This window comes from Choristoneura fumiferana, chromosome 12 (genome assembly GCF_025370935.1).
Source record: "Choristoneura fumiferana chromosome 12, NRCan_CFum_1, whole genome shotgun sequence".
In the NCBI taxonomy this organism is placed as follows: Eukaryota; Metazoa; Arthropoda; class Insecta; order Lepidoptera; family Tortricidae; genus Choristoneura; species Choristoneura fumiferana.
The window spans coordinates 12,063,601-12,089,704 of record NC_133483.1 but is presented as its reverse complement, the minus strand read 5'-3'; the positions used below and the strand labels follow the sequence as shown (position 1 = coordinate 12,089,704).

The window sequence follows — 26,104 nt, the reverse complement described above, 5'->3', positions numbered from 1 at the left end:
CTTCTTGATAAAATTAAAGTCATTTAAATAGTCATCTTTAAACCAAAAGTAATGATTGAGTATGGTAAGTGTTGCGTTCATTATTTGACAGAAACGTAAAAGTTGCGGACGCTAGGCGGCGCTGACGTCGTACACAATAATAGAACCACATGATCCGATAACAAACAAATTTATTTTAACAAGCAATACATAACATGTTTTTGCTTATTATTCAATCGTGAATAAACAGCAAAAACAGGAAATCAGAGTACGGAATCGATAATCAGTGTGATGCGTGAGCGTCAGATTCTTGTGAAAATCCCAAGGCGGTGCCAGCTCAGAGTCCTGTAATGTAATTCTGCAAGCGGTCAGTCTGTCCTCGGGTTGCACAACAGCGGCAATGGGGCACGTCGTTCGGTCCCACGCCGGTTACACCGGGGCCCAACTGCATTAAGCCTTACGTTACAACATAAGATATGTATCTTCATTGTTTCGTACATTTTAAAAAGGCAATGATTCTATGGTGACCGCAACTAACGTTCGGCCATAAAATATGAATGAAAGATTATTTTTGACGGGTAAATGCAAGAGTGCGGTTCAAGTGCTTGAGGCGGAGTGATGCATAGACGTATAGAATCGAACCAATCTTGTCTCTGCTTCAGTGTCGGATTCTTGGTGGTTGTGCAATAAGCTTATATTTTTTGTCATATTTAAGAGGAGTAATTTTTTTTACTTTTATTATTGTCTTATCACAAAATCTAGAAACGAAAATAGAAAGCAGTAGGTAATTACTTAGGTAATTACACCTGTATAAATCAAGTCTAGTACAGTATCTATAACTTAGGTAGGTACTTAAAAAGCATTTCTGATTTAGCAGGCTTCTAGTGCCACATTTAAATAACTCTAGTCTATCTTTAACTTCCGTCTTTCTACTTACGAAAACTATGCAATGGAGTCAGGTTAAAATTTAACAAAAAATAACACACAAGTGCGAATCGGATTCGTGCACCGAGGGTTCCGAACAAATTTGTAATTATGGCAAAATATGCGCTATGAAAGCCGTATATATAAAAACTTAGTATGAGCAGAGACCTGCATCTAAGCAAAATGTACGCAGTGTGGGGTCATTAATTGGACGAGCGCGAAGCGTCTCCGTTTAAGCTTAGGCAAAAACGCTTTCGTATGTCCAGATGTCTGTTCGGATATCTAGCCAATGCTATTGCTTTATCTATACTCTCTGAGACATGCTCAGAAGAAATTACTAAAGGTGCATACTACGGAAATATTTATCCATTACTTACTTATGGAGTCATATACTAATTGGGGAAACTCTACAAACGTCCAGTCAACTTTTTTCTACAAAAAAGATGTATACGCACTATTTATCGCATTAATAACAAGTATTATCTTAGAACAATTTTGAGGGAAAAAGGTTTTCTCACGCTGACTGGTATATATATTCTTGATTTATGTACTTTTGTCAAAAATAATCCTGAATATTTTGTTAAAAAATCTGCTTACACAAACAATTTACGTAATCAGTACAAACATAATTTAATTCTTCCAAGGGTAAAAACCAGAATTTATAAAAAAGTACATACATAAGCGCAATAAATGTATTTAATAACCTTCCTGTCGAACTTAAAACTCTGGAAGGCAATCAGTTCAGATACAAATTAAAATTGGCTAATACAAAAAGTGTTCTTCAATTTAAAAGAATTTTTTGAATGTGATGGTAGGAAATGAATAAAAATATTGTAAAAAAAAGTATTTAGCTGATAAAAAATATGTATGGTAGGGATATAAATATTGTACGCCGTACATTGGGTAACTGTTGGAACTATAATGTTATGTCATCTTTTGTACACAGTTTGACTATAAATAAATTCTATTCTATTCTATTCTATTCTGTTTTCCTCTATGGGTCGCATTTCTCAACCGACTCTAGTGAAATTTTGTGAGCAGGTTCTATAATTTATGGTTCAAGAGGTCTATGTATAGCTCACAGAGCCGTCAGTTTTATGTTGGTTGGTTAGGACGCCCTTTAATTTTTCATTTTATTTTTATTATAAAAAATTGTATTCCGCACGTCCGTCGAGGCCTGACCATACACAAACGTGGACTGAAAAAAGCTTCGACATTCAAACTCCCTCTTCTACAAATTGTGTATTAAGTTACATTGTTTTATCCTAAGTATCTTACGCCATGAGACTTATCGCAGTCGGATTCCGGTATAGGTGCACAACGTGACATTGCTGCTGTATTGCTTGCTTTAGTGTTTTCCTGTAGGAGTTAGTATAGCCATCGATCTGCAGGTATCCACGCACGCCATTACGACCCAACGTGTTTGCATTATTTGAAGAATTAAATAAATAAAGTTCTAAGGCACTTTGAAATTGGAATTTTTGGTCCAAGGATGCAATACTTAAGACAAATTATTAATTAAATTAAGTACCTATTTAATTCGTCCGAAAGGAAGAATTATTTACGTTAAGAAAGAATTAAAATTGCTGACACTTAGGTACTTTACATTTAAGTACTTATTTATATTTTCATAGCAAATGATTCCTTGACGTTTTCAATATTGGATCATTTTGAATTATTTTATTGTTAGTTATTTATATATTACTTACGTACAAACCAATACACTAGATGGGCAAAATAAGACCACAAAATTTTTAAAACCTCATTTCAGAATGATGATACTTTAATATGGGATTGTTAAAAAGATCAATAAATATTTTGTAAAAAACTACTTTACATAAACGACAAATTATTCACAACATCACATCAGAAAATTTCAAATTTATCATAAAAAACGGCAAAAAAATATAAACAGAAGTACAGCCGTGCAACCTCATATATAAACCTTGGCGATTGTTGCAACACTCTCAGTACGACTCTAGTCGCTTTGCCGCTTGGAGCAGGCGCGTTCATCGACGCCGGCACACGGAGAGGGCGAGAGAGCAACTCGACACAACTAAGAAGACTACCCCGACATGTGGACCAAGTGAATGCAGTGTTTTGTGACGTAATAGTGAGCAGCCTATCAGACGACATTGTAAAAGCGTGGAAGTGACACCCGGTAAACAATGGATACCAAAAGCTCGGTAAGTCGATGCAAGTAATTAAAACAATGAACCCTTGTAATTAGCCATGTGGTTGGCTACGGTGTGAAGTACAATGAGACGCGTAACAACGTAGGACGATGGCTAAAACATTCAAGTCTCGCGGACACAACGTTGTAACCGAAAATTATTTAAATTTTATAATTTATAATAATAATTTCAAATATGGCATTTCTGAGTGATCTGTTTTATCAATGTCAGCGAATAAGAAGATTGAAGTTTGGATCAGCTCGGTCCATAGAAGAAACAAATCTGGTTACGTACTTTCTTTCATCAACATCCGAATGAATGAAACGCAGTCATATTTGGCTCAATCTTAGTAGATTAAAAAAGGAGATGAAACGTTAAGTTTAGTAAAAAAAAAAACTATCGCATTGAAGTAACATCCGCTAGAATTGTTAATCGTATGCCGGAATGTTGTATAACAAACACATTCAGGACTGCTCCGACCGAAAAATAACAAATAAACCTACCTGGGTGCTATAATTTAGGCGCCGCCAAACTTAATTAGATCCTCCTAAAGACTAGCGAACTTTGTTTGCGCTACCACTTCTGTTTTATAATTAATATACGTGTGAAAATAAGTCTGTTTGATGCTAAATATTTGAGTAGCGTAACCAGAAGCGGTTGTGTGATTTTATTGTTTTTTAAGTTATAAATAAATGTACTAGAATAAAAACGCTATGTATGTAAAACAGCATTAAGCAAGGTCTTTTCTTATTACATATGTAATTTTAATGTCACATGCAAAGTGCATTCATCATTGTAGATCTGTCAATCTAGCTTCTCATTCATTTCCTAGCAAAGGAATAAGTAATTTTGAACCTAATCTATTTAAAGATATCTTCTAATTACAATGAAATATAAGAGAGTGATTATGCAACTTGTAACATTTTCGGAATCTGCAGTTTTAGTTAACACGACCAATAAAATCGTTTTGAGGTCAATGATACAGGTAGGATATACTTATACCTACCTATCTATTTTTGGCGCTACAAAATATTTACGTTATATCAATTGAACTAAAAGTAGTTTGTAAATCATAATTAAGAAATAATTATTTCAATAATTGGCAAGCGATATGAACTATCAATTTCGACTACCTACACTTGCCCATTTTGTTGAAGTAGATCGGTAAAAAGTAAAGAACTGTCGCAAGCACGTTTCCTATCATCACAAAAAGCATGCGAAATTTGCATCGTGGGTTTGTAATGAATTGAATGAATGAATTGCAAATGCCAGATAGGATATACGTGTCCTTGTTAAATGTAACACGGAAGGAAAGCAAACGGTATTAAAACAATGCACAGTGCCCGTCCACAAAGAGGTTGGTTTGAAAAAGTTCATTTTCGAAAGTAGGCGAGGCTAAGCGGGCCTGTGCAAACGGCTATTAGGCCCGAGCTAAATGGCACAGGGACTGACGCTAAAACCTGCCCTCGGCACACGACCTTCACATTTCACAAAACCCGGACTTGCGCATCCAGCCAATCCGGACTGCTGTGTGGTGCATTCAAGAAAAAAAACTTTGAAAGATAATAGCGTTGGTCTTGGTCAGTTAAAATCGTGTATTTTATTACTTATAAGGAAGCATAAGCATGCAAAATGCTAATATTCATAATTAATAACTAAAATAAATAATAAAATGATTATTGACTTTTAACACTTAAAATTTGCACTATTCATACGTGGATGCGTAAATTACTTAATACCAGCTATTGGACCGAACTCCGTTTGTGTACCGCGGGAACTTTAAACTTTCCAGGAAACTTGTACTATTATCTATTCTGTGCCAGGAATGAAAATTAATTTTTAATCAGAAATAACGTAGCTCCATATCGAAAATACAAACTGAAACATAGATGCACAGAAAAACCAGAAAAAGAGACCAGCGCTGGTAATCGAACCCAGGTCCTCAGCATCCGTGCTAAGTGCCATACCCCTACACTACCACTGGACAGGGGAGTACCGACACGAATTTCTTCTATGCACAACATATCTCAGCTTGTTTGTTTCTTATTTAGTCACTTAAGCAGCGACACTAGCGACATCTATGTAGTAGCCCTCATCGAGAATCTTTCAATACCCCATTGGAACTAACCGCTCACCCGGACTACGGCTATTAAGCAATCAAATTAAGATTGGTTTTTGGAGTGTTTTTGTATTTTTATTTTTATTTTTTTATTTTTGGTAGTGTAGGTTAATTCAATTGGCACGAAGCTCGGCAAAAGAAATACGCTAAAACAACTGAATAAAATAATGACTGGCCAATACAGGGGGCTACAACAATATTCGAAAATCGAAGTTCGTCTCGTACCGTCCCTCTCACTCTCGTATTAAATAATATTAGCGTCAGCAAAACGATACGAACTTCCATTTCGAATTGCATAGTAGCCCCCTGATTGTCACTTTTTTCGAGTCGTTTGCCATATATTTGGCTAGACGACTAAAAAAAAACTGTTTAGTTCGTCAGTTAGATAATTAAAAAATATTGTGCACGTATTTTTTCTTTTGTCTGTGAAATGAAATTAAAATGAAAATGTTTAGACACAAAATAATTTCTTTTTTACATTTTTTTTCTCGCATCGCAATGTGAAATGTGATGAAAATCATTATCTGTATCACGGGCCGTAAGGGGATTACAAACTCCGGCGCCGGGCTTCTAATAGACTCTCGTTAGTAATCCCCTTCTTATGCCCCTTAATGCACAATGTACATAACTTTTAAAGAAATGGAACAGTAATTGTTCGTGATGTCTAACTTTCAAACCGCTATAACTCAAAAAGTTGCTTACGTGACTAGACACGTTCTTTCCGTGGACCCTTCATTTGGAAGCAAATATATAAATCCCTTTTATTATCTATCACATAGGAATTTCAAAACATACTACGAAATGTACCAGGACACCTCTATGACCCTCGAAGAATATATTTTCCAAATATCGAATCTATATCTATATCAGCTAGTCAGTATTAAAAAAAAAACTGACGGAATTTCTAAAAATCCCTACTCAGTGCCTATATTTGGCAAGGAATATATTTGCCAAATTTTAAGTCTCAAGCTTCTGTGGTTTAGGTTAGGCTAAGCGTTATCCGAGTTAGTATAAAAAAGTCCTCTTATGTAGTTTCTAATCCCATAGAAATTTCGGAAACTCCTGAAATTTGTTTTAAGCTTATAAATAACCATCAACTTGCATGTCTTATTTGAATTCTTTAATAATTAAAGTTACGGAGATAGAGCCACTTTAAAACGAACTTTTTTATTATTTATTCCCTACTTCAAAAAATCCTTTTCGTATACCCGATAACCGTTAAGGAATATGTTTTCCAAATTTCAAGTCTCTAGCTTCAGCGGTTTAGGGTGTGCGTTATCTGTCGTCAGTCAATCACGTTACTCTTTTGTAGAAATAGCACTTAGATGACCGAGCTATGCTTGGCGTTCTTTTTTTAGCTAAAACTCGATAATGTGTGTTTTTCCAAAGACAAGACCAATCTAGATCGATTATTCGCCCATGAAAACCATATCATATTACATCGAAATCTTTTGAATTTCGGAGATTCCAAAAGAAAAGGAATTAGATCTATTAGTATCAATGTGTGTACGTCCGTTAGCAAATTTACACCGGTGATAGTGCGGCGTTGCATTGAATGGTAGAGTCGTATTCTACATAACGTAACTCAAAATAAATTTTACACTTTTTTTAAGATTTACAGAAATATGACGAAATATATTTGTTTATTAAAGCATATTTTCAGTTAAGTATTACCATGCTTTTTAATCTGGATGTTACTTGAGTAAAAGTTGATCAAGATATACTTTCTCATCCTGAGGTTCAATGCCAAGTCGTATACAATAAAATGTCAAGTTTAAATTCACTTTCACACAAATGTCTCAGTTAGTGTTCGAAACATTATCGGCCAAGAGAAATTTTAGTTAAACATGCGGTTTAGTATTACATTAAAATTGAATTATTTTATTGATTTATAGCCAAGCTTGAATGCATCAAGTATACTAATTAATCAATGAAATTTTAAGTTAGTCTAATCTTGAGATTGATCGGATGATAAAGTGAATCGTGTATGACTAGATATTAGGTTTCAAAGTACACAGTGATTTAAGGAATCTTTGGACGCACGATTGCTCACGCTCCTACAAAATTCCGAAAAATGGTTTTATTCTTGGCACCTATTTTTGACATTCAACCCGACGATGTGACTAAGCTATACTTTTTTTTTACGAGTTTGGTACGACTTATTTTCAACCCTGATAATTATAAAAAGTAACGAAATACAGACACATGTCTTGACCTCAACTCACTAAGACTCAATATTATATAGTTTAAGAACCTAATTACATGAAAAAGTTATTAAAATAAATTATTCCAGTTGGAGAATAGGTCAGCCCTCGGTACTTTACTCGTACATAACTAATAAATTAAAATGGTAACAATTACATCCTGTCAATTCCTGTCACAGTTATTTTTCCGCTTTGTAGCGAAAACTGCCTATGAACAGAGAACGCGCCTAGCGGGTTCTTGGCACTGAATGTGTTAATAATTTCAGTCATAAGAATGGTTGAATTTGAAAAATGATTTAAGAACGAAAATTAAAATTACACTTAAAAATTACGTGTGAATTAATTGTTCTGTACCCTTACCTAAACTTAAAATAAATTTCAGATAGTTTCAAGACTTTACTACTGCCACTTATATTATGTATAACGGTTTTTTTGAGGTAAACGAACATTAAGATAATGCAAGGCCAACAGAAAGTGCATTAAGTAATTTGATTTGTAAGTACGCAGGTATTGTAGCATTTGTACAGTGCCTAAGTTTGCTATTAATTTCATTTCATACGTATAAAATTATTGTAGACGTTTCGTCAAAATTAAAAGAATCCGAGCCATATGATTAGAAGATTCAAATTCTACGAACATTGCGACGAAGATATTAATTACCAATTTAGGTGCAAGCCCTCACCCAAAGTTATGGGGGCGTTTAAGTTACATCACATGCGTCACACAACACATGACACAATACGTCATTGGCCATAATGTCATAAGCAATTATTGAGTAGGTCAGTTGGCACTTGCATTGCACGAAAGTGCTTTGGTACTGTTGCGGCCTTATTAGGAATCGGATCACTCCTACGCTTACATGACCAAATAGTGGGAAATTTATAAAGCTTCCACAGAGCTAACAAACTCTAGAAACAAATAATGAGTAACGATAAAGCGATAAATACGACTATTTGTGACTGAAAAAACTCAAGGTAGAAAATGTGATGTTGGTATGTTAAGAACTACATAGCACAAACATAATGACATAACGTGATTCCCGGCAGTATGAATACGCAGCACAAAAAGTTTCAATGTCAAGGAGCCAATAATTTCCGTGAAACCGATGTCCTATACGACAGTGACTAATAGATACACTGCTCATTGGTATATTTTGTCAAGCATATTACTTTAAGATAGGAAATTATATAAAAATAATATACGCATGTACCATCAGCCAAATATGTGGTCTACCATCCTAAAGTTGATAATCGTTTGCATGTCATCCCACTAATATAATAAATGCGATAGTTTGTAAGTCTGTTTGTTTGTTTTGTTTGTTACTTTATCACGTCTAAACCGATGAACAGATTTAGATGAAATTCGGTATACCAGATAGTTTGAGTCCCGGGGAAGGACATAGGATAGTTTTATCCCGGAAAATTTCATAGTTCCAGCGGGATAGTGAAAACCAGTAACATCATTACAGTTAATATCTAATACGCTGTAAAATTCAAACACACAGACAAAATAATTATAATTATACTCAAAAAGACAAACCTAAAAAACAAAAACGACTTCCAATAAAAACCTATAAAAATATATATCATGTAAAATTACATTTCTTGTAAGTTTACCTATTCAAGGAACAAAAAGATGACACGAAAAAAAGAAAGGAAACACGACAAATTCTCATATTGATGTAACTAAAAATGAATCTTTTACAAATAGTACAGTCAAGTGTAAAAATATGAACTTATTCAACGTTTCAAATATATGTCCCACCGACTCTTATTCCGACTTGACACTTGACTGTACCTACCCCGCAAAAATGCTTTAGGTTCGTACCTAATAACAGGAGTAAAAAAAAAATAATCATCATCGATAGTTGTTGATAATGATACGAGTAACTCGTTATTGTATTTAAGTGAAGAACAACAAACTAACGTTTAGGACGAAAATGGAAACATTCTGTGCACAAAAAACAAATCTTCACTCTAAACGCATTTACCTTCTTACTTAGTTCCGTCGTGAGAAAATAGTATCACCATTCACCAGTTGTACCAAATTCATAAAATGTTTACGATTTGTTGCCATAGACTCAAGTGCAGATTGGTCTGCAAAAGTATGTCGTGTTTACAAAGGTGTTTACATTATAAGTAGCTCTATCTATAATGGAAAGCAACCCCAAAATATATTCTTACTTAACATATTTCCTTAATCAGTATACATACCGATAAAGCAATTGCAAAACCGAAATAAGTTATTTTTATCTCCTTATGATGCATTTTATAAACGTGTCAAGGACGTACAACTTAATCCGTCCGAAAATATGCTGATTCTTAAACGAACTTCGGGTTGTCGCGCTGGCTATGGCAAGGTAAACGAACTTTTTTCTTAATTCTTAGTGGTCTTCCGTTAGTGGTTTTATATAATACATGAGATTAGTAAAATCGCTTGGTCATGTAAGATGTAAAATTTTACATAAGCAAATAATTCTAGTTCTAGCAGAAGTGCACTTAGATTGAAAATACAGGAATCCTACGTAATATACATATTATCGCATACAAAGACAAGTACTTACTGTAGGTGAAATCTTTGCGTTTTTATTCATGTACAGTCACCAGCACCAATACCTGACACAACAAGCGTGCATAAATATCTGATAGGACTCTATTTCTAGGGCCGGAAGGACGTGTCAGATATTTTTACACGCTCCGCTGTGGCAGATATTAATGCTGGTGACTGTTACATAATATATATAAACGTGATAATCTCATAATGGCAGGCATTTCAATACAATGTGTTGGTCCAAGTAGTTTGCGAAAACGGATATGTTATACAAAGTGACACATGATGTAATTGCTTTAATTTACATAGTGACAAAGAAACGTAAAAACCATGGATTAGCCAGCAACGAACTTTGAATTACCAAGACCCTGAATGTAGGATGTCCCCAAGCCAAGATAAATTAATAGTTGTAGCCGTGATATTATTCGATGGAATTGAGTTTTATCTTTTTAGAATTACTCACATTTAGAACCAGAACTGTACATCAGAGCTATAAGACTTCCAAACTAGACAGGTCGCAAAATTTTTCTTTAAACAAAGTACAGACAAGTTTTGTATAATTTACGAGTATGTGTATCAAATATCTAATCAAACAAAATGTAGTTATTATAGTTCAACCGTCGGAATAGCCGAGAATCGTCTACGACCCGTTTCTGTTTGTCCCAGACTCGAATATCATGAACATGTATAATAAAATAATGTGAATGTCATGCATAAATAAATAGAAATGGCGATTCCGGGTATTTTGTGCGACTAGATAGTAGGTACAGTCAGCAGCAGCAGTGCGTTCTATACGGTACTCAAAATGATCTACACATGACTCGACTGCCAAGGCAATAAGAGTATTTAGATCATTGTGAGCACCACAACTGCTCATCTGCTTCTGCTGCCGACTATACCAGGTTAAGCTAACATTCAACATTTTAGGTTTTACAGATTAACAGTTAGAGTAATCGGGATTTCCCGTGCAAGGTCTGTTAAGTATTTTTATCTCTGTAAAAATGCACGTGACGACATCGAAAACGGGTTTTCTGATTACGAAATACTTATTTGGTCAACAACAATTTTTCGCGCCACTGAACGATCGATGTTCGCATAGCAGACACACGCAAATGAAGGTCACCGATTTACCTCTTTCGAAAAAAGCTGCTGCACGTAGGTACATAACATATTAACACGTATTTCACTAGATTAAGAAATAGCAAAGAATTTACTAAGGGTCAACTTATTTGTCAAATATTTTTAAGTACATACTAGGTGTCGTAACGTAGGCGTCATCTACGATGCTCAGAATGAATGGTGTTATAGAATCACGTGAAAGTCATAAGTGGGACCGGTCTTCTAATCAAAACAAGGATAAAATATTATTTTCTTATAACGATATTAATGCAAACTAGTTGAATTTAACGTGGTGCTGCGCTGCTGTCTATTTTTGGTTACAGTATTTTAAGGTTAATCAATCGATACATCTAACGGGCTACCAAATGGAACCATGTTTCGAGAAAACACCACATGTGATATGTTAATTCATCCGTGAACGAACTAGATTTCGACACGATATGGAACCGAAGTGACCTTAATCTCAATTAACACTGGAGACGAGTCCGTGTTTGTCAGCTAGTTAACAAGATAGCCAGGAAGCGTCGGTACTTGAGAACTATTTTACAAAGACTCAAACCCGTCAAGGTAATGAGCTTTTGTAACTAGTTGCTGGACAAAATGATGACTATACTTGCAGTTGTAAAGACCTTTGTATTTATTCATTACACATATACCTACAATATGCGAGAATATAAATACTAAATAAGTAAATTAAGTTTGAGCGAATAACAGCGAAATTATACAATTATAGGTACTTATTTCCATTCTAATCAGTCATCATTAAAAAAAAACCGGCCAAGAGCGTGTCGGACACGCCCAAAATAGGGTTCCGTAGCCATTACGGAAAAATTAAGTAATATTTTTCTAAGGATTTCGTATTTTATACGGAATCTTCCAAGTTTAGGTATATTTTATACCTTAGGCTGCTATTTAGCCGTTATAGTTTTCCTTGAAAGTTTGATATACTTGCTACCATCCTGATTTTTTTTTTAAATTCCACCCACCGGTTTAGATTTCAGAGGGGGGGGGGACCCTCGATTTGAATGAAAATTTGCACTTTAAAGTTGAATATTTCGCAAACAAACCACTGAATCGAAAAATCGTTTTAGCAACCCCCTAATGGTTTTAATGGTTTTAAAAGACCTATCCAACGATACCCCACACTATAGGGTTGGATGAGAAAAAAAAAATCACCACCACTTTACGTCTATGGGAGGAACCCTAAAATTTTTTTTTTTTAATTTTTAGTTGTACTATTTTGTCGGCATAGTTTACTTATATATCCGTGCAAAATTACAGCTTTCTAGCATTGATAGTCTCTGAGCAAAGCCGCGGACGGACAGACATGGCAAAACTATAAGGGTTCCGTTTTTGCCATTTTGGCTCCGGAACCCTAAGAAACAAGCCCGAAATATTAAACGCAGTATGTAATGTAATATAACAGCAAATTGTAGACGTCAGCAAATGATGGTGATGTCATGATAACGTGAGTAGACGAAGAATCCGGCTATGTAGTCCATTCCATGGCCACTTTTTCTACAGTATCATCCTACTAGAAGTATGAGATGAGCGTTAATAGAGGCTAATCACTGTAAAGAATGCAGCACGATGATCGGGCCTCTATCGAGAAGATATTACAACCATTAATTAAAATCTCCACATATAGGTTCCGGAATTACATTTTTTTGCTATCAAATCAATAAAATAGTATAAGTGTTTTATATAATTGATACTCTCAACATTCAATTTATCTATTTATTATAAAACAAATTGGTTATTTGATTCAATTCATCTCAGACGGCTCATTTGATCGACATCGAATCAATCTACATTTATCAGCATCAGTTTTATAAATAATAATATATTAGCAAGTCATTGTCAGTCAGTAGTCAAGCAGCTTCCACAGTAATTTGCATTGACACGATTCCCGTTAGCTTCATAAATACAACCAATTGAGTTCAAGGACGCCCGTAAGCATCATGTCAGTCTGTGACCAGCGTGAACAATGAGTTATGCTGCGGCATCCTCATGCAATCGCGTATAAAATATGATAATTGGACGCTCGAACGCACGTCTCGTTCTTGTCATACCAACTTCTAAAGATTTTAGTACCGAACAACGCTACATATTTACTAAGATGCAGTTGACTGATGAGACCTCGCCAAAGACATTTTGACTCGTGCATTTTAATGAGACCAACATACAGCACGAGAAAAATGACAGACATTATCTGTAATTGACAAAACAGAGAGAAGATTCTTTCAAAAATGTTAACCAATAAGACGTTAATGGATTTTATGTTGGTCATCATAAGATTTGAGCATTGGAAATCTGTGATGAATAGAACGTGAATCAAAAGTATCGAAATCACGGACCGTCCGTTATCCATTGTGACATTTGCATCTCCGAAAGTGTTCCAAGAAGTGAGATGCAAGGAAGAATGTGTGTACGCTTTCTCTTCTTAAGGAGAACAGTCTGGTTAGGCGTTAACTGATTATCATAGTAAGTGTAGCGGGCATTGTTTGAGATTATGAAAGTTGTGTTGCGATGGGTTCTCAAAGCCGCGGATTTGAACCATTCAGCTTCCTCTTTGAATAAAGGCATTTATTTAATCACGAGAAACGACATAATATTTTATGTAACCATTAGAATTAAGTCTAAAGATCGTATTGTCTCAACACAAGACAGGCAATTCGTAATGAAATGATAATCGCATTATACCGGTGATGTTTCATTCAAGCTTTAACATAGATATGTAGCTGATAAAAGGCTCCAAAATGTGACAAATATTTACGCAATTACAATAATCATTTTACGGAGTATCTTGTGACGGTATTTTAATAAGCCTGTCACAAACAAATCATTGCAAGTGCCGCAGAGATTATCGTAAAACGACTCTATTATAGCGTCAACTTTTTTTTTTCATTTTTTCACAAGCCCTTTGATTGAAAGAAACACTGCTGACGGAAGTTGATTTGATAATTTATTTGTATCTTTAGCAACAACACACAAAACTCATGAAAATAGTGTTAACGAAAGGCTAACATTCGATTTCATTCAACTTCAATACATTGTAAAGATTATCTACTCGTGAGATTTCGGGGCTTGCGAACACTCAGTTAATAAGTTCCGTGATTACAATAAACCGTTATGGACACGCCGTGCATGTATTGACTGTTGATTCGTGAAGATTACCGCTGTTGCATAACTAGACTGTCTCGTTGAGTTGAGCTGTACATGTTTCACAACAGCTCTGCACCTGTTATTGTGTTAACTGAACTGTTACAGTACGTAGGTAGGTACTGCCCTAAAAATATGCATATTATCACCTATTGACAGTACACACGATTACCGGCATTCGTTTTCAATTGTTTAGCATTGCAAATATCGCACGTGTACAGCGTCACGTGAAGTGCATAATAAAATAAATCCTTAAACTGGATTTAAAAAAACTCCACTTTATATTCCAAATTACAAAAGGTTTCAAATTACCTATTCATTTATCTTAGTATTTGTACCTACTTATATAAATATTTATTTATATTATAGGTATGTAACAATTGATGGCATTAAATATTTTTATTATTAATTACCTATTAATTTTCATTTATCATGTCGATTTGTTTTCGCGACCTACTTTATTTTCTTTGTATTTATTTACTAGCGTTTACCCGCGGCTTCGCACGCGTAAATCATTATATACAGCAGTTGAATTGAAATTCCGGGATTATATTAAATTCTCGTGGGAATTCCCTAAAATTACAAAGCGGTTTTCATTGACGTTAAATTAAAACACCCATGCCAAATTTCATGCCTCTAAACCCAGCGGTTGTTATTTCAAGATTTTATCCCTATCCCGTGGGAACATCGGGATAAAAGTAGTAGCCTGTGTTATTCCAGATGTCCAGTAAGTATCTACATACCAAAATTCATGACTAAGCCCAGCGGTTGTTATTTAGAGATTTTATCCCTATTCCGTGGGAATATTGGGATAAAAAGTATTATATATGTGTTATTCTAGATGTCCAGCTATCTACATACCAAATTTCATGACTCTAAGCCCAGCGGTTATTAGTTCGAGATTTTATCCCAATCCCGTGGGAACATCAGGATAAAAAGTAGTCTATGTGTTATTCCAGACGTCCAGCTACCTTACATACCAAAATTCATGACTAAGCCCAGCGGTTGTTATTTAGAGATTTCATCCCTATCCCGTCGGAATATCGGGATAAAAAGTATCCTATGTTATAATCCAGGTTATAAACTAACTTTTTGCCAAATTTCATCCAAATTCGTCCAGCCATTTCAGCGTGAAGAAGTAACAAACATACTCACTCACTCACTTACAAACTTTCGCACTTATAATATTAGTAGGATTTATAATTTGTCAACAAACACCAATGCGCTGTAAAATTCAAATTATACAAAACAATAACAGGTACGCAAAGACATAAACTACACAAAAATTACACACCCTCCGGCCAGAAATCGATTCGCGGAGTCAAGATGTCCATAATGTTTCCGTATGCAATGGTTTTCTGGAAGAGATCGCTTTTAAGCGACAAGAGCGCCTATCTATTGTCTACATTGCATAAAATTAATATTTCATTTTGTGTTTCACTGTATTGATTTGTGGTGCTCAATGAAGATTATTATCGTATTTTGTTGTAACTTATGGTATCAAAAATATAACCCCAGGGAAATTACATTATTAAGAGACTTGTAACTCTCTTTTTTTGCTGAATATCAGATCAGGTATAAATTTTATAAAACTAACAATTTTGAAAAAATCCAGACACGTATTTATTGTAAAATAATTTTTCAACTATATCGGTTCAGCAGTTTCGAAGCCAATCGGCTGTGACAGACGGACAGACAGACACGCGAGTGATCCTATAAATAAGGGTTCTATTTATTCCTTTTGAAGAACGGGCCCTTAAAATTAATCAACGATTTGTTTGTTAATAAATTTGTTACGCATGCAATCTGTTCAATTATCTTGCATCTCACGTGTCTACTAAAGTCATGTGGACAAATGCACGTTGCAATATAAAGTTTAAATATGTAAATAAACTTTAGTTTACATATAACGAGTAACCGAGTGTACACAAACGTGTCCACACCACGTGCTGATATATTAATTATAAACTGAATCATGTCGGCGCACATCCGTAACTAACTAAGCACGTGCCCCGTGCGATACCCTGAACATACAAATAAGTGCATTATATTTTAATTTAGCAAACTTTGAATTTATTAAGTAGATATTTCGATTTGTTGCAATTTACTCATAAAATTCGATGTACACTCAGCAGCAGTTGTGGTGCTCAAAAATGATCTACATTACTTATATACAAGGTGTTAATTAAATAACTGAAAACCTCAGACACCCCAAAAATATTTTTTCATTTTAAGTCAGTTGATTGCATTGCATTTATTTTTGAATACCATCATTATTTTAAAAGATATTCGTGTGTTTTGCTTAGTCAGTAATTCTAGTTCATTTCTAACTCTACACTTATAATTTGTACCTTCTTGTCAGTTGCGCTTTGACGTTTTTAGAAGAAAATCACACATTGACAGCAAAACGGCCAGTATTAAATTATCGAAATAGTATGCAACCTCGCTAAAATATTTAGGGTAGTATTTAAACGCACATCAAAAAAAGACCCTTTTTTATCCAAAGAATAATAATGGTGGCTTTTAGATATCAGACAACACAAAACTGTTTATTGAAAAAATATGTTATGTTAATTGCGGATTCATATGCGGAATAAAATAAAAAATAAACAGTTTTTGAGTTAACAGTTTTATTGCAGTTTTTTTAAGTATGTTTGTCAATCGCAGCTGCTAAGTCTTGACTCGCACCATTACAAATATTAAGACGACAAATAATTACTCGGTACAAGTAAGTTTCGAATCTGTCTTATGGGTCAAAATCTTGAACAGTAAGACAACATTGGCTAATGCTTTACCAATAACAAAGTACACTCTGGTATTTCTACATCGTGTCGAGACAAAGCAACTTGAACAATTCGACCGAGTTCCCACCTGTTTTACAGTTGGTCTAGTTTGAACGGAGTATGCGTATCGCAGGATCAATTCTCATACTGAGAGCGAAAGCGTTGGAGCATGCCATAATATTTTCAATACTCTCCGTTGTGTCGCATACCGTAACGACGCCAGCTAAGGAACCGGTTGTGTGCATTTAGCGAAACATTTTGCAACACGTCCCCACTGTACTTGGCGTTGGTTGTTGGAGGTACACTTCACTCCGTCCTACTAAACCTACGTCTGGAAGACTTGCAAAATATTTTGTTACAAATGTCATGTACGACTTGCTTGTTGAATTTGAAATCCTCACGTCTGCCTATCAATAAATTTCAAATAGGTTTTTATGTACTCTGATAAACCAATTTGATTTGAACATAATCATCTTTTATTTATAACTTTGCCTAGTGGCACTATAAGTCGTTATTAGCATTCTGAAATCGAATCCATTCTTTGCCCTCAACCCAACCAACAAGTTACCAAAAAGGGGAAGCAAAATTAAAGGTCGTAGGCGATTAATAAGAAATAGGAAATATATGTATGATGTATGTGTATCCCAATGACTTGAACTAAGTAGAACTTGAAAGATAAGTGACCAAAATACCAAAACTACAGGCATGATTGCAACAGTCTGTCCATACAAAGAGGCTGCTGAGGCTTTAACGTTGCATTGAAGCAGACTAGTGCCGTTCCTTTTATCTCGCAGTAATCAAAGTTAATTTAACCCACCAGGTACGCTAAAGTTCATGTTTACTATTTGGTAATCCTCATTACTCGCGTAAATAAAGAAGAACAAACGAAAATTATCAACCTTGACCTTGTCGTGGCTATAAAAGAAATTCATTAAGATACTGGCTGGCATACCTAAGATGCCTATCCATCATATTATCAAAGTAACAAAGAGGACCATGAAGCCGAAAGCAAAGCTGAGATTTATTGCGTCAGAGGCCGACGAAACGAGACCGCAAATAAAGAGAACGCGAACCTTGAACACCGTATCTGACAAAATCAATCGGACTCTGAACAAAACTTGACCCAAAAATGTAATTGATGAAACTTAACGAACAATGGTACTTAAGTAGTAAACACTCATGTACGTTAATTGTTGCTAAGATCCCATAAGTAAGTATCAATCAACTCAACATAAAGGAGCAGATGAACTCTACTCCAAAGTGTATACAGCTTGAATTTATTGACAGACATTATACGGATGATTGTCCATCAAACGATTTAATTATTATAAACTTAATTGCTAGCTTTATTATCAGTATTATATAATCCATAACAATTTTTTTTTCTGATTTTCCTTATTTGTAAATTTAATCATCGATACAAATTGGTTGTAGTCACGCCGCCTTCTTAGTCCATAACAGAACTTTACCAAAACAAGGAACTAGACCTGAAATGTTACCAGACGACACTAATCTGCGAAAAGGTGATGAGGATGAATTGATCACTGCAAGCATTCGTAACTAACACCTACACTTATTTGCGTTACACAACAACACAGGTAATATGTAGTTTTTATGTCAACACTATTGTACATAAACCACGAACAAAGGTTCTTTTATTTGAGTATAAATCAAGCGTGGAGGAACTTGCATGAGTATGACAAACCGCAATGCTTACGCGAAGCTTGGCCCCAATTTCATTTCTTTTTTTCATATTTTGCTAGTTATGTACCTACAGTCTAATTGTTACAGCTTGGTTTTCAGTAGGTACAATATGAAGAAGTTCAATAATTTTGAATTAAATTAAATTAGAACCAAATGGAAGAAGAAGAAGAAGCTGTTTGACTTTGATGATGGTGCTGCCCTACCACACTCCGACTGACAGACTGACTTGACCATTTTTTCTTAGTTAACCTGTCCTCTCCCAGAGGCACAAATTTGTGCCCAAATTCCTTTGATCCTGTTATCCTGGGAGATGACAGATTAATCAATTTATTAGTCTTCCATTTTTATTTGTTATTACTTTCTAATGTATCTTTCTATGTATAGTTTATAGAAAATATGTAAATAAATCATATTTTATCTCCTAATTAAATTAGAACCAACGAGAATCCTAGTCTTCGTCGTTATATTTTTAAGAGTAGTCTTTAGGAAGACAAAATTAAAATATTTCTTTTCTGGGTGAATCTATCTAACAAAACTTTGAGTAGGTTAGGTATTAACTTTTTGTAATATAGTACAGTACATTTTTTGCACGTCGTACCTATCACCTTTTAGATAGTTAAAACAAAGTAGGTACCTACCGTCAAGAGGTTTTTAAGCTTAATGACTGGGTACCGTGTATTTATTAATTACCCCGTTTTTGCATTCCACTTCGACAAGTTAAAAAAAAAACAAAGATTGGCAAACAAAATTTAGTGGAAGAGACTAATTTATTTTTAAATAAAAGCAAGTACGCGACTCATAATATTATTCCGATTTATACGAGTAGGTACGTCATCTATTTTCTATCTATACTAATATTATAAAGAGGAAAGCTTCGGATTTTTGGAATTTTTTGATGTTTGTTACGAATTAACTCATAACCTTACCAACAAAACCGGTCAAGAGCGTGTCGTACACGCCCAAAATAGGGTTTCGTAGCCATTACGAAAAAATAAGAAATATTTTTCTAAGGATTTCGTATTTTATACGGAATCTTCCAAGATACCATATAAGGAAATACCGGCCCTGTTTTTTGTATACACGCCCACAGAAACTGATAGGAGCTTCTATGGGCGTGTACACAAAAAAAAGGGTCGGTATTTCCATCCCGGTATTATCCGGGCCGGGAAAGAGTGTCACCCGTTTTTTTGCCGTTTTATGTTAATGTCTAATGTTGTATAGGTACGGAACCCTTCGTACGAGAGTCCGACTCGCACTTGGCCGTTTATTTATTTATTTTGCCCGTGCGAAGCCGGGGCGGGTCGCTAGTAATATATAAGATAAGAATCTTTTGTCGGTTAGTCTAGTCGTTGTTGAAGTTATGAATAATAATAACATGCAAACGAAGAACTATAGGGCCAGAGCTAGATAGTAGGTAAATAGTAATTTATCTTCAGAACGCAAATCTTTTATGTACAGGTTGTCATTTTTAACATAATGCATTAGCGTTACTAACTCAGCTAATGCTAGACAACAATGCATTAAATTATACAATATTTTTGTTAGTCTTACCTATATTTAAATTACGGTGTTTATACTGTAACTGTGATTTAATTTCAATGAGGGTTTTCAATCGTGAGGTCCGTTTGACGTTTGCTTGCGATTAGCTCATTTAAGTAGTTATTTAACTAATCACGAGCAAACGTCGAACGGATCTCATGATACTAACGCCACCTAGTGATATTTCGCCTCTGTGAAAACCCTCATTGAATCAGAAAAATTGAAAAAATTAAATTCGTGCGTAAGAGATGCTATTTTGTAACACGAAAAATCTCACCCACTTACAAGCTTACGACTGCAGTTTCGCTTCCGTGGCAGAACTGTGGGAATTTTGCAAAAACTGCCTTTATACCTTATTTATTTACTTACATGAAATAAAAAGCCTCTTAAAAAATTAAGCTTTCTTGGCGTAAATGTTTGCGCTAGGCGCATAAGTCAGTCAACCAGGACTTTTCTACTGTACGTTTTTATAATTTATAAGTATTGTTGCAGATTTCTTCACACGAGTGGCACATCCCGCGGCCGTCATTGTCTGGTAGCAGTGACGCGCGCTCGCGAGGCGGCTCCGCCTCCAGTCAAGGCTCTTCTAGTAACCACAGCACCCACGTAAGGCTAACTCATACCTACGTCACATCCATCATCATAATGAGACCAATTACGAAAAAACTCGATCCGTCTCGATTTTTTTCACACCTCAATCAACTTACAAGATAAAGGTAAAGTCCAATAAAAAGCGCGTTTTTACAAGAATAAGATAATAATGGAGGGGTCAACAAACGAATTACAAATTAGTACAGCCGTGTCCGGTACATGATCTACCTGTCAGTTCTTGTTACATTCCATACGCGTGATAGGATTCGTTAATTTAGGAGCTGACAGCAACTGATGGATTCACGAACATGTAACGACTTTATTTATTGCTACAATTAGTTTATGACTTAACTCTATAATAGGTAGGTACTTGTTAGAAATCAAATTTGACCTTATTCAGGCCTTAACTAACCTTTTGTAGCTACCAGGCGAAGTCGAATATATTACATATGTTGTAAAATCGCAATATAATTCACAAGATCGTGGTAAACTTTACGTGTCAACTGACGATCAAGAACATAAGAGCCTTTTACTGCAATTCAACTATACTTCCTCAAGCAATTCAAATCGAATTAATGCCAACCTACTTTTACGGGCACATTAATGTTAGGCTCGATCTGTTCGTTATGTTAATCTTAAATCCGCATTTTTGCAGAGTGTATCATCGGGCTCTTTGCTACTGAGCGCCGCCCACCTGGCCCGCATGCACGGAAGAACCCCTGGCCAAACGGAGCACCAGCCTCATCCCACCAGATTAGGCAGCTACGGCCGCAAATCTAATTTTTCTGAGGCTGCCGTGGTCACTATACCAGAAGAAACAAGAGATCCCGCGGAAAGTTTCTGGACAGATGTAAAAAGGGCGCCCGAGCCAGACACGGCGTCGATAGCCAGCTCTACCCACTTTACGGTCGTAAATGGGTTTACGAAGCACCGACCAACCAAGGAACCAAAAACCTGCTGTTGCAGCCATTCCCACCAGATCACCGTTCTCGTCATATCGATGACAATACTGTTCTCTGCGTGCATTCTTGCAGCTATATGCTTCGTTGAAAGTTAGTATCTACCTATTACACAATATTGTTGCGTTCATCCATCGTGAATCTTATACATACCTACTAACCGGCTTCGCGCAATTGGTTAGATGCTGTTAATTTATAACATTTTAGAATCGTTAAATACATTTTATAGATATAATAAAATGCGATATTTACGCAACATTTGAATCATTAGATAAATGTTAATTATGCAAAATGAAAGGCACCGCCAATCTTGGAAGTTAATTACAAAAGGCTACTTGAGAATAGAAAACCATACATATAAAACCATAACTGTTTAAAACTCATACTCCGGTATAATAATAATGAATGAATGTCTCAAAACTACTGCTATTCTACTTAATACTGAATTAAATCATGAAGTAGTAGTATGTAGGTAAACTGCTATTTTTTTCACTTTTATACCTAAGCATTTAATAGGATTCAGGTGACAGAGAAATCTTTCAATACAAGTCAATTTTCATCCGGAGTTGCCGAACTTTGACATTAAAAAAAAATTAAAAATTAAAATTAAAATTATTTATTTTCAACTTTTGTTTTAAAAACTAGTGTTGAATCCTCCTGCATGCTTCTCTATTTATGTATTCTCTGTATTAAATTGATCTTTTTCTATTTTTACAGTGCGAATGCGGAAGGAGACCGGAATCTACAAATATTCTTAGATTTATATAAGTCTTAAGTCGACAAAATATCTATGCAGACGACAGCCAATCTTCTTGTTATTCAACTCAACGCAACTTAGGATTTTGCTTATTTCCGCGAATATAATACACACCTATTAAAAAAAAACCAGTTAAACTTTTAAAACATCATAAACAAGCTACATGTTAACATTCATTTGTATTTGTCGACTTAAGAATATTATAGCAGCACGATTTGGAGGACCCGCGACATAGTATTATAAAATTAATGTGTACTTAGTAAAAACAAACAGTCATGATACTTGTACGAATTATCATGATTTTATGTAGTTAACTAGATTATAGGTAAACTGTTTTTCAGCACATAAATACATTTATTTATGTGTTAGCAATACGAAAACTTTAACCAGTGACCTTAGGATATACAACGCGATTAGAAAATATTTAGACGCAAATCTAGCTGTTTATAATGCAATCTGAGTTCATTTGGCTGTGGTGGCAAGAAACAATTATTTTGTCTTGTTGATATAATGCAAGAATAGGTACCTCCTTGCGATAGGTACTTAAAATATTCGGATAGATTATTAATTATTTCAATATTGTTATAGGTTTTTAAACATACAGCTTGTTGAATATACTTAAATTATCATTAATGGACACTGGTTAGATAAACAATTAGTGCAATATATCATTATCCAGTAAATTATGTAGAACAATTTAGCTATGAATATTTATATTAATTGGTGTTAAACTATTATTTATGTGTCAGCGTGTATGAAGATGAGTTAGAATTTTCTTGCATATTGTTAAATAAGGGTGAATAAATGATATACAAAGTAATAATTCAGTGATAGATAAATAATAAAAATTAAGGTCAATTTCATACATCTAAGCGTTTTCACAAAGTGAATTAGTTATATTGTTCTTTTGTTTCATATCTAAACAAGGTCAATAATTCTACGTGTGGCCGTTCTTACGGAGAAGTAATTTATCTTTTATCTTTAGTATACGCCTGGCTGAAACGAGTTTTTATTTAATTTAAATGGTGATTGAAAACGTTTAACCCGGTATACCTACTGCCATCCACGAAGACGCGTGATTTTGTCAAAATTAAACATTAATGACATTAGAACAATGGCACTCATCGTGAATGACTCTACCTATATCAGGCTAAGCTTTATCAAGGAAACAGGCGAGAAAGTTGCAAATTTTCGTAAAATGTTATGAAAATTTGCATCTTTTAGAATTGCACCCAATTCCTTAGGACATTTTACCCTGTCGAATATGGTTAAGGAAAAACTGTGATAAAATTAAACAGAATATATCCATAATTGTTGTTTCCTTTTTACATTACTTGCACGACAAAGCGTTCGCTATTTGTCAGGAATTTTGTGTAGATGTTACAAAAGATTATCACAGCTATCTACTAATTAAATGCCCATTCTTTCTGAAATTTAAAAACAGACGCTACTGCAAAATGAGTCTTTTGAAAATTCGACGTAAGTACATAAGATTTTTACAAGATCGAAAGAGACGCCTACAATAAGCCTAACCGATCGATACGTATTTTTGCAATGTTATTGCGTGAGCATTAATTTTTTATTATCGATTTAGCCTATTCCGTGTAGCTATTAGCTATGTAGTATCACAAAATTAATCTGACATATTTCAAGTTGTAGAGACAGAGCCCACAGCAGCTACGAGGGCGGGTTGATAAATTTCCGAAATGAAAAATTTAAAAATAATAAATTAAAAAAGTAATAATGGCATTATAATCTCCTGACTTTTACGTAAATACAGAGTTATTAACATAAAAATAATAATTTATAATAGTGATACTAAGAAAAGCTGTTTTCATTTTCGTGAAAATGGAAAAATCTGAGGTGCGTGCTGTGATTAAGTATTATGTTTTGAAAGGCAAAACCTTCAAAAGAACGTGTTTTCCACATTTTGCACCAAAATTTGGAAATGAATAAGCTTTGTGCTCGTTGGGTGCCGTGTCTGTTACAATGCAAGGATGTTTCGGAGGAATGTTTGGAGAAGTACAGGCGTAATTCTAACGAGTTTTTACGTCGATACATAACAGTTGACGAGACGTGGATCGACCACTACACGCCGGAGACAAAAGAACAATCTAGGCAGTGGATGAATCGGGGTGAGCTCGCCCCAAAGAAGGCAAAAGCGATTTGGCAGCCGGTAAAGTAATGGCGACCATATTCTGGAATTCCAAAGAAGTCATTTTTGTAGATTACCTCGAAAAAGGAAGAACGATAAACGCCCAATATTATGTTGATCTGCCACAAAATCTCAGTGACACAATAAAAGAGCATTAGCGATTCCTCCGCATTAGCGATCCCTTCAAATAGCGAACCTACTGTGTTAAAAATAAAGTTGCGTTAAATACTTGTGATGTTGTGTAAATACATTTGATAATATTGTAAATCTGTTTAAAAAAAATATACCTCGTTGAGTTTCTTGCCGGATTCTTCTCAACAGAGGTTTTTTCGAACCGGTGGTAGATTTTTTTTTGACATTCATAAGTGCTTGTTATAGCCTAAATTGAATAAAGATATTTTGACTTTGACTTTGAGAGAAAAGGCCTCACTTGAACAAGAAGAAATTTTCACCGCACCAAGACAACGCCCCTGTTCACACGGCTAAAGTCGCAATGGACAAAATCGAGGAGTTGCACTTCTAATTGTTACCCCCGTTTAGGGGCATACATGTCCAAATGTCAGAACGTCCAGGTGTCACATTGTCCATTGTCAAAAAGTTCGAAGGTTATAATGCCTTAATGTCGGATAGTCCATATGTCCGAGAGTCCAGGTGTCACATTGTCCATTGTCAAAGAGTTCGAAGGTTATAATGCCTAATGTCGGATAGTCCATATGTCCGATAGTCCAGGTGTCACATTGTCCATTGTCAAAAAGTTCGAAGGTTATAATGCCCTAATGTCGGATAGTCCATATGTCCGAGAGTCCAGGGGTCTCGTTCTATTTTGGTTTTATTTACACCTATTTCAATGGAATTGTTTTCGACTCGATCGCCTTTACTGTCAAGTCAATAAGAGCTGCCACTACGTAGACAATACGATAACAATATGGAAAGAGACAATGTAGAATGAGGCCCCAGTCCATCTGCATGACTGGACCAGCTGGTCAATTCGCGTTGACTCGACACGACATGTACGAAGCATCATAGATGCATCTGGATCTTACCGAGAATGGGCCTCAGGGTGTTAGATAATAGACTGGAAATAATGCAGATGAGCAATCTAGCTCTCTAATCTATTTCAGTTATATTTATCATTTACTCGTAGTTGTGTTAGTCACATCTTTATACAATGAGACATTATGGGATTCAGGCCTTCAGAACTAGGACGTTTAATCCTCGGACTTTTTGACCATGGACTTTTTGACGCTAGGACTTTCAGACACTATGATGTTTCATCCTTCGGACTTTTTGACCATGGACTTTTTGACGCTAGGACTTTCAGACACTAGGACGTTTAATCCTTCGGAATTTTTGACGCTAGGACTTTTGCACACTAGGACGTTTCA

The 26,104-nt window shown here is 35.2% G+C and overlaps 2 protein-coding genes across 2 annotated transcripts in view; one reads left to right on the top strand and one right to left on the bottom strand.

The window, feature by feature from the left end:
* Positions 1-26,104, bottom strand: part of nudC (nuclear distribution C, dynein complex regulator) — a 39,377-nt gene that overhangs the window by 6,737 nt on the left and 6,536 nt on the right. The window lies entirely within an intron of this gene.
* LOC141433355 (uncharacterized) lies at positions 2,547-23,875 on the top strand. Its single transcript, XM_074095353.1, has 4 exons — positions 2,547-3,089; positions 20,750-20,863; positions 21,504-21,900; positions 22,525-23,875. The coding sequence occupies exons 1-4, from the start codon at positions 3,072-3,074 to the stop codon at positions 22,563-22,565; spliced, it is 570 nt and encodes a 189-aa protein (XP_073951454.1). The 5' UTR covers positions 2,547-3,071; the 3' UTR covers positions 22,566-23,875.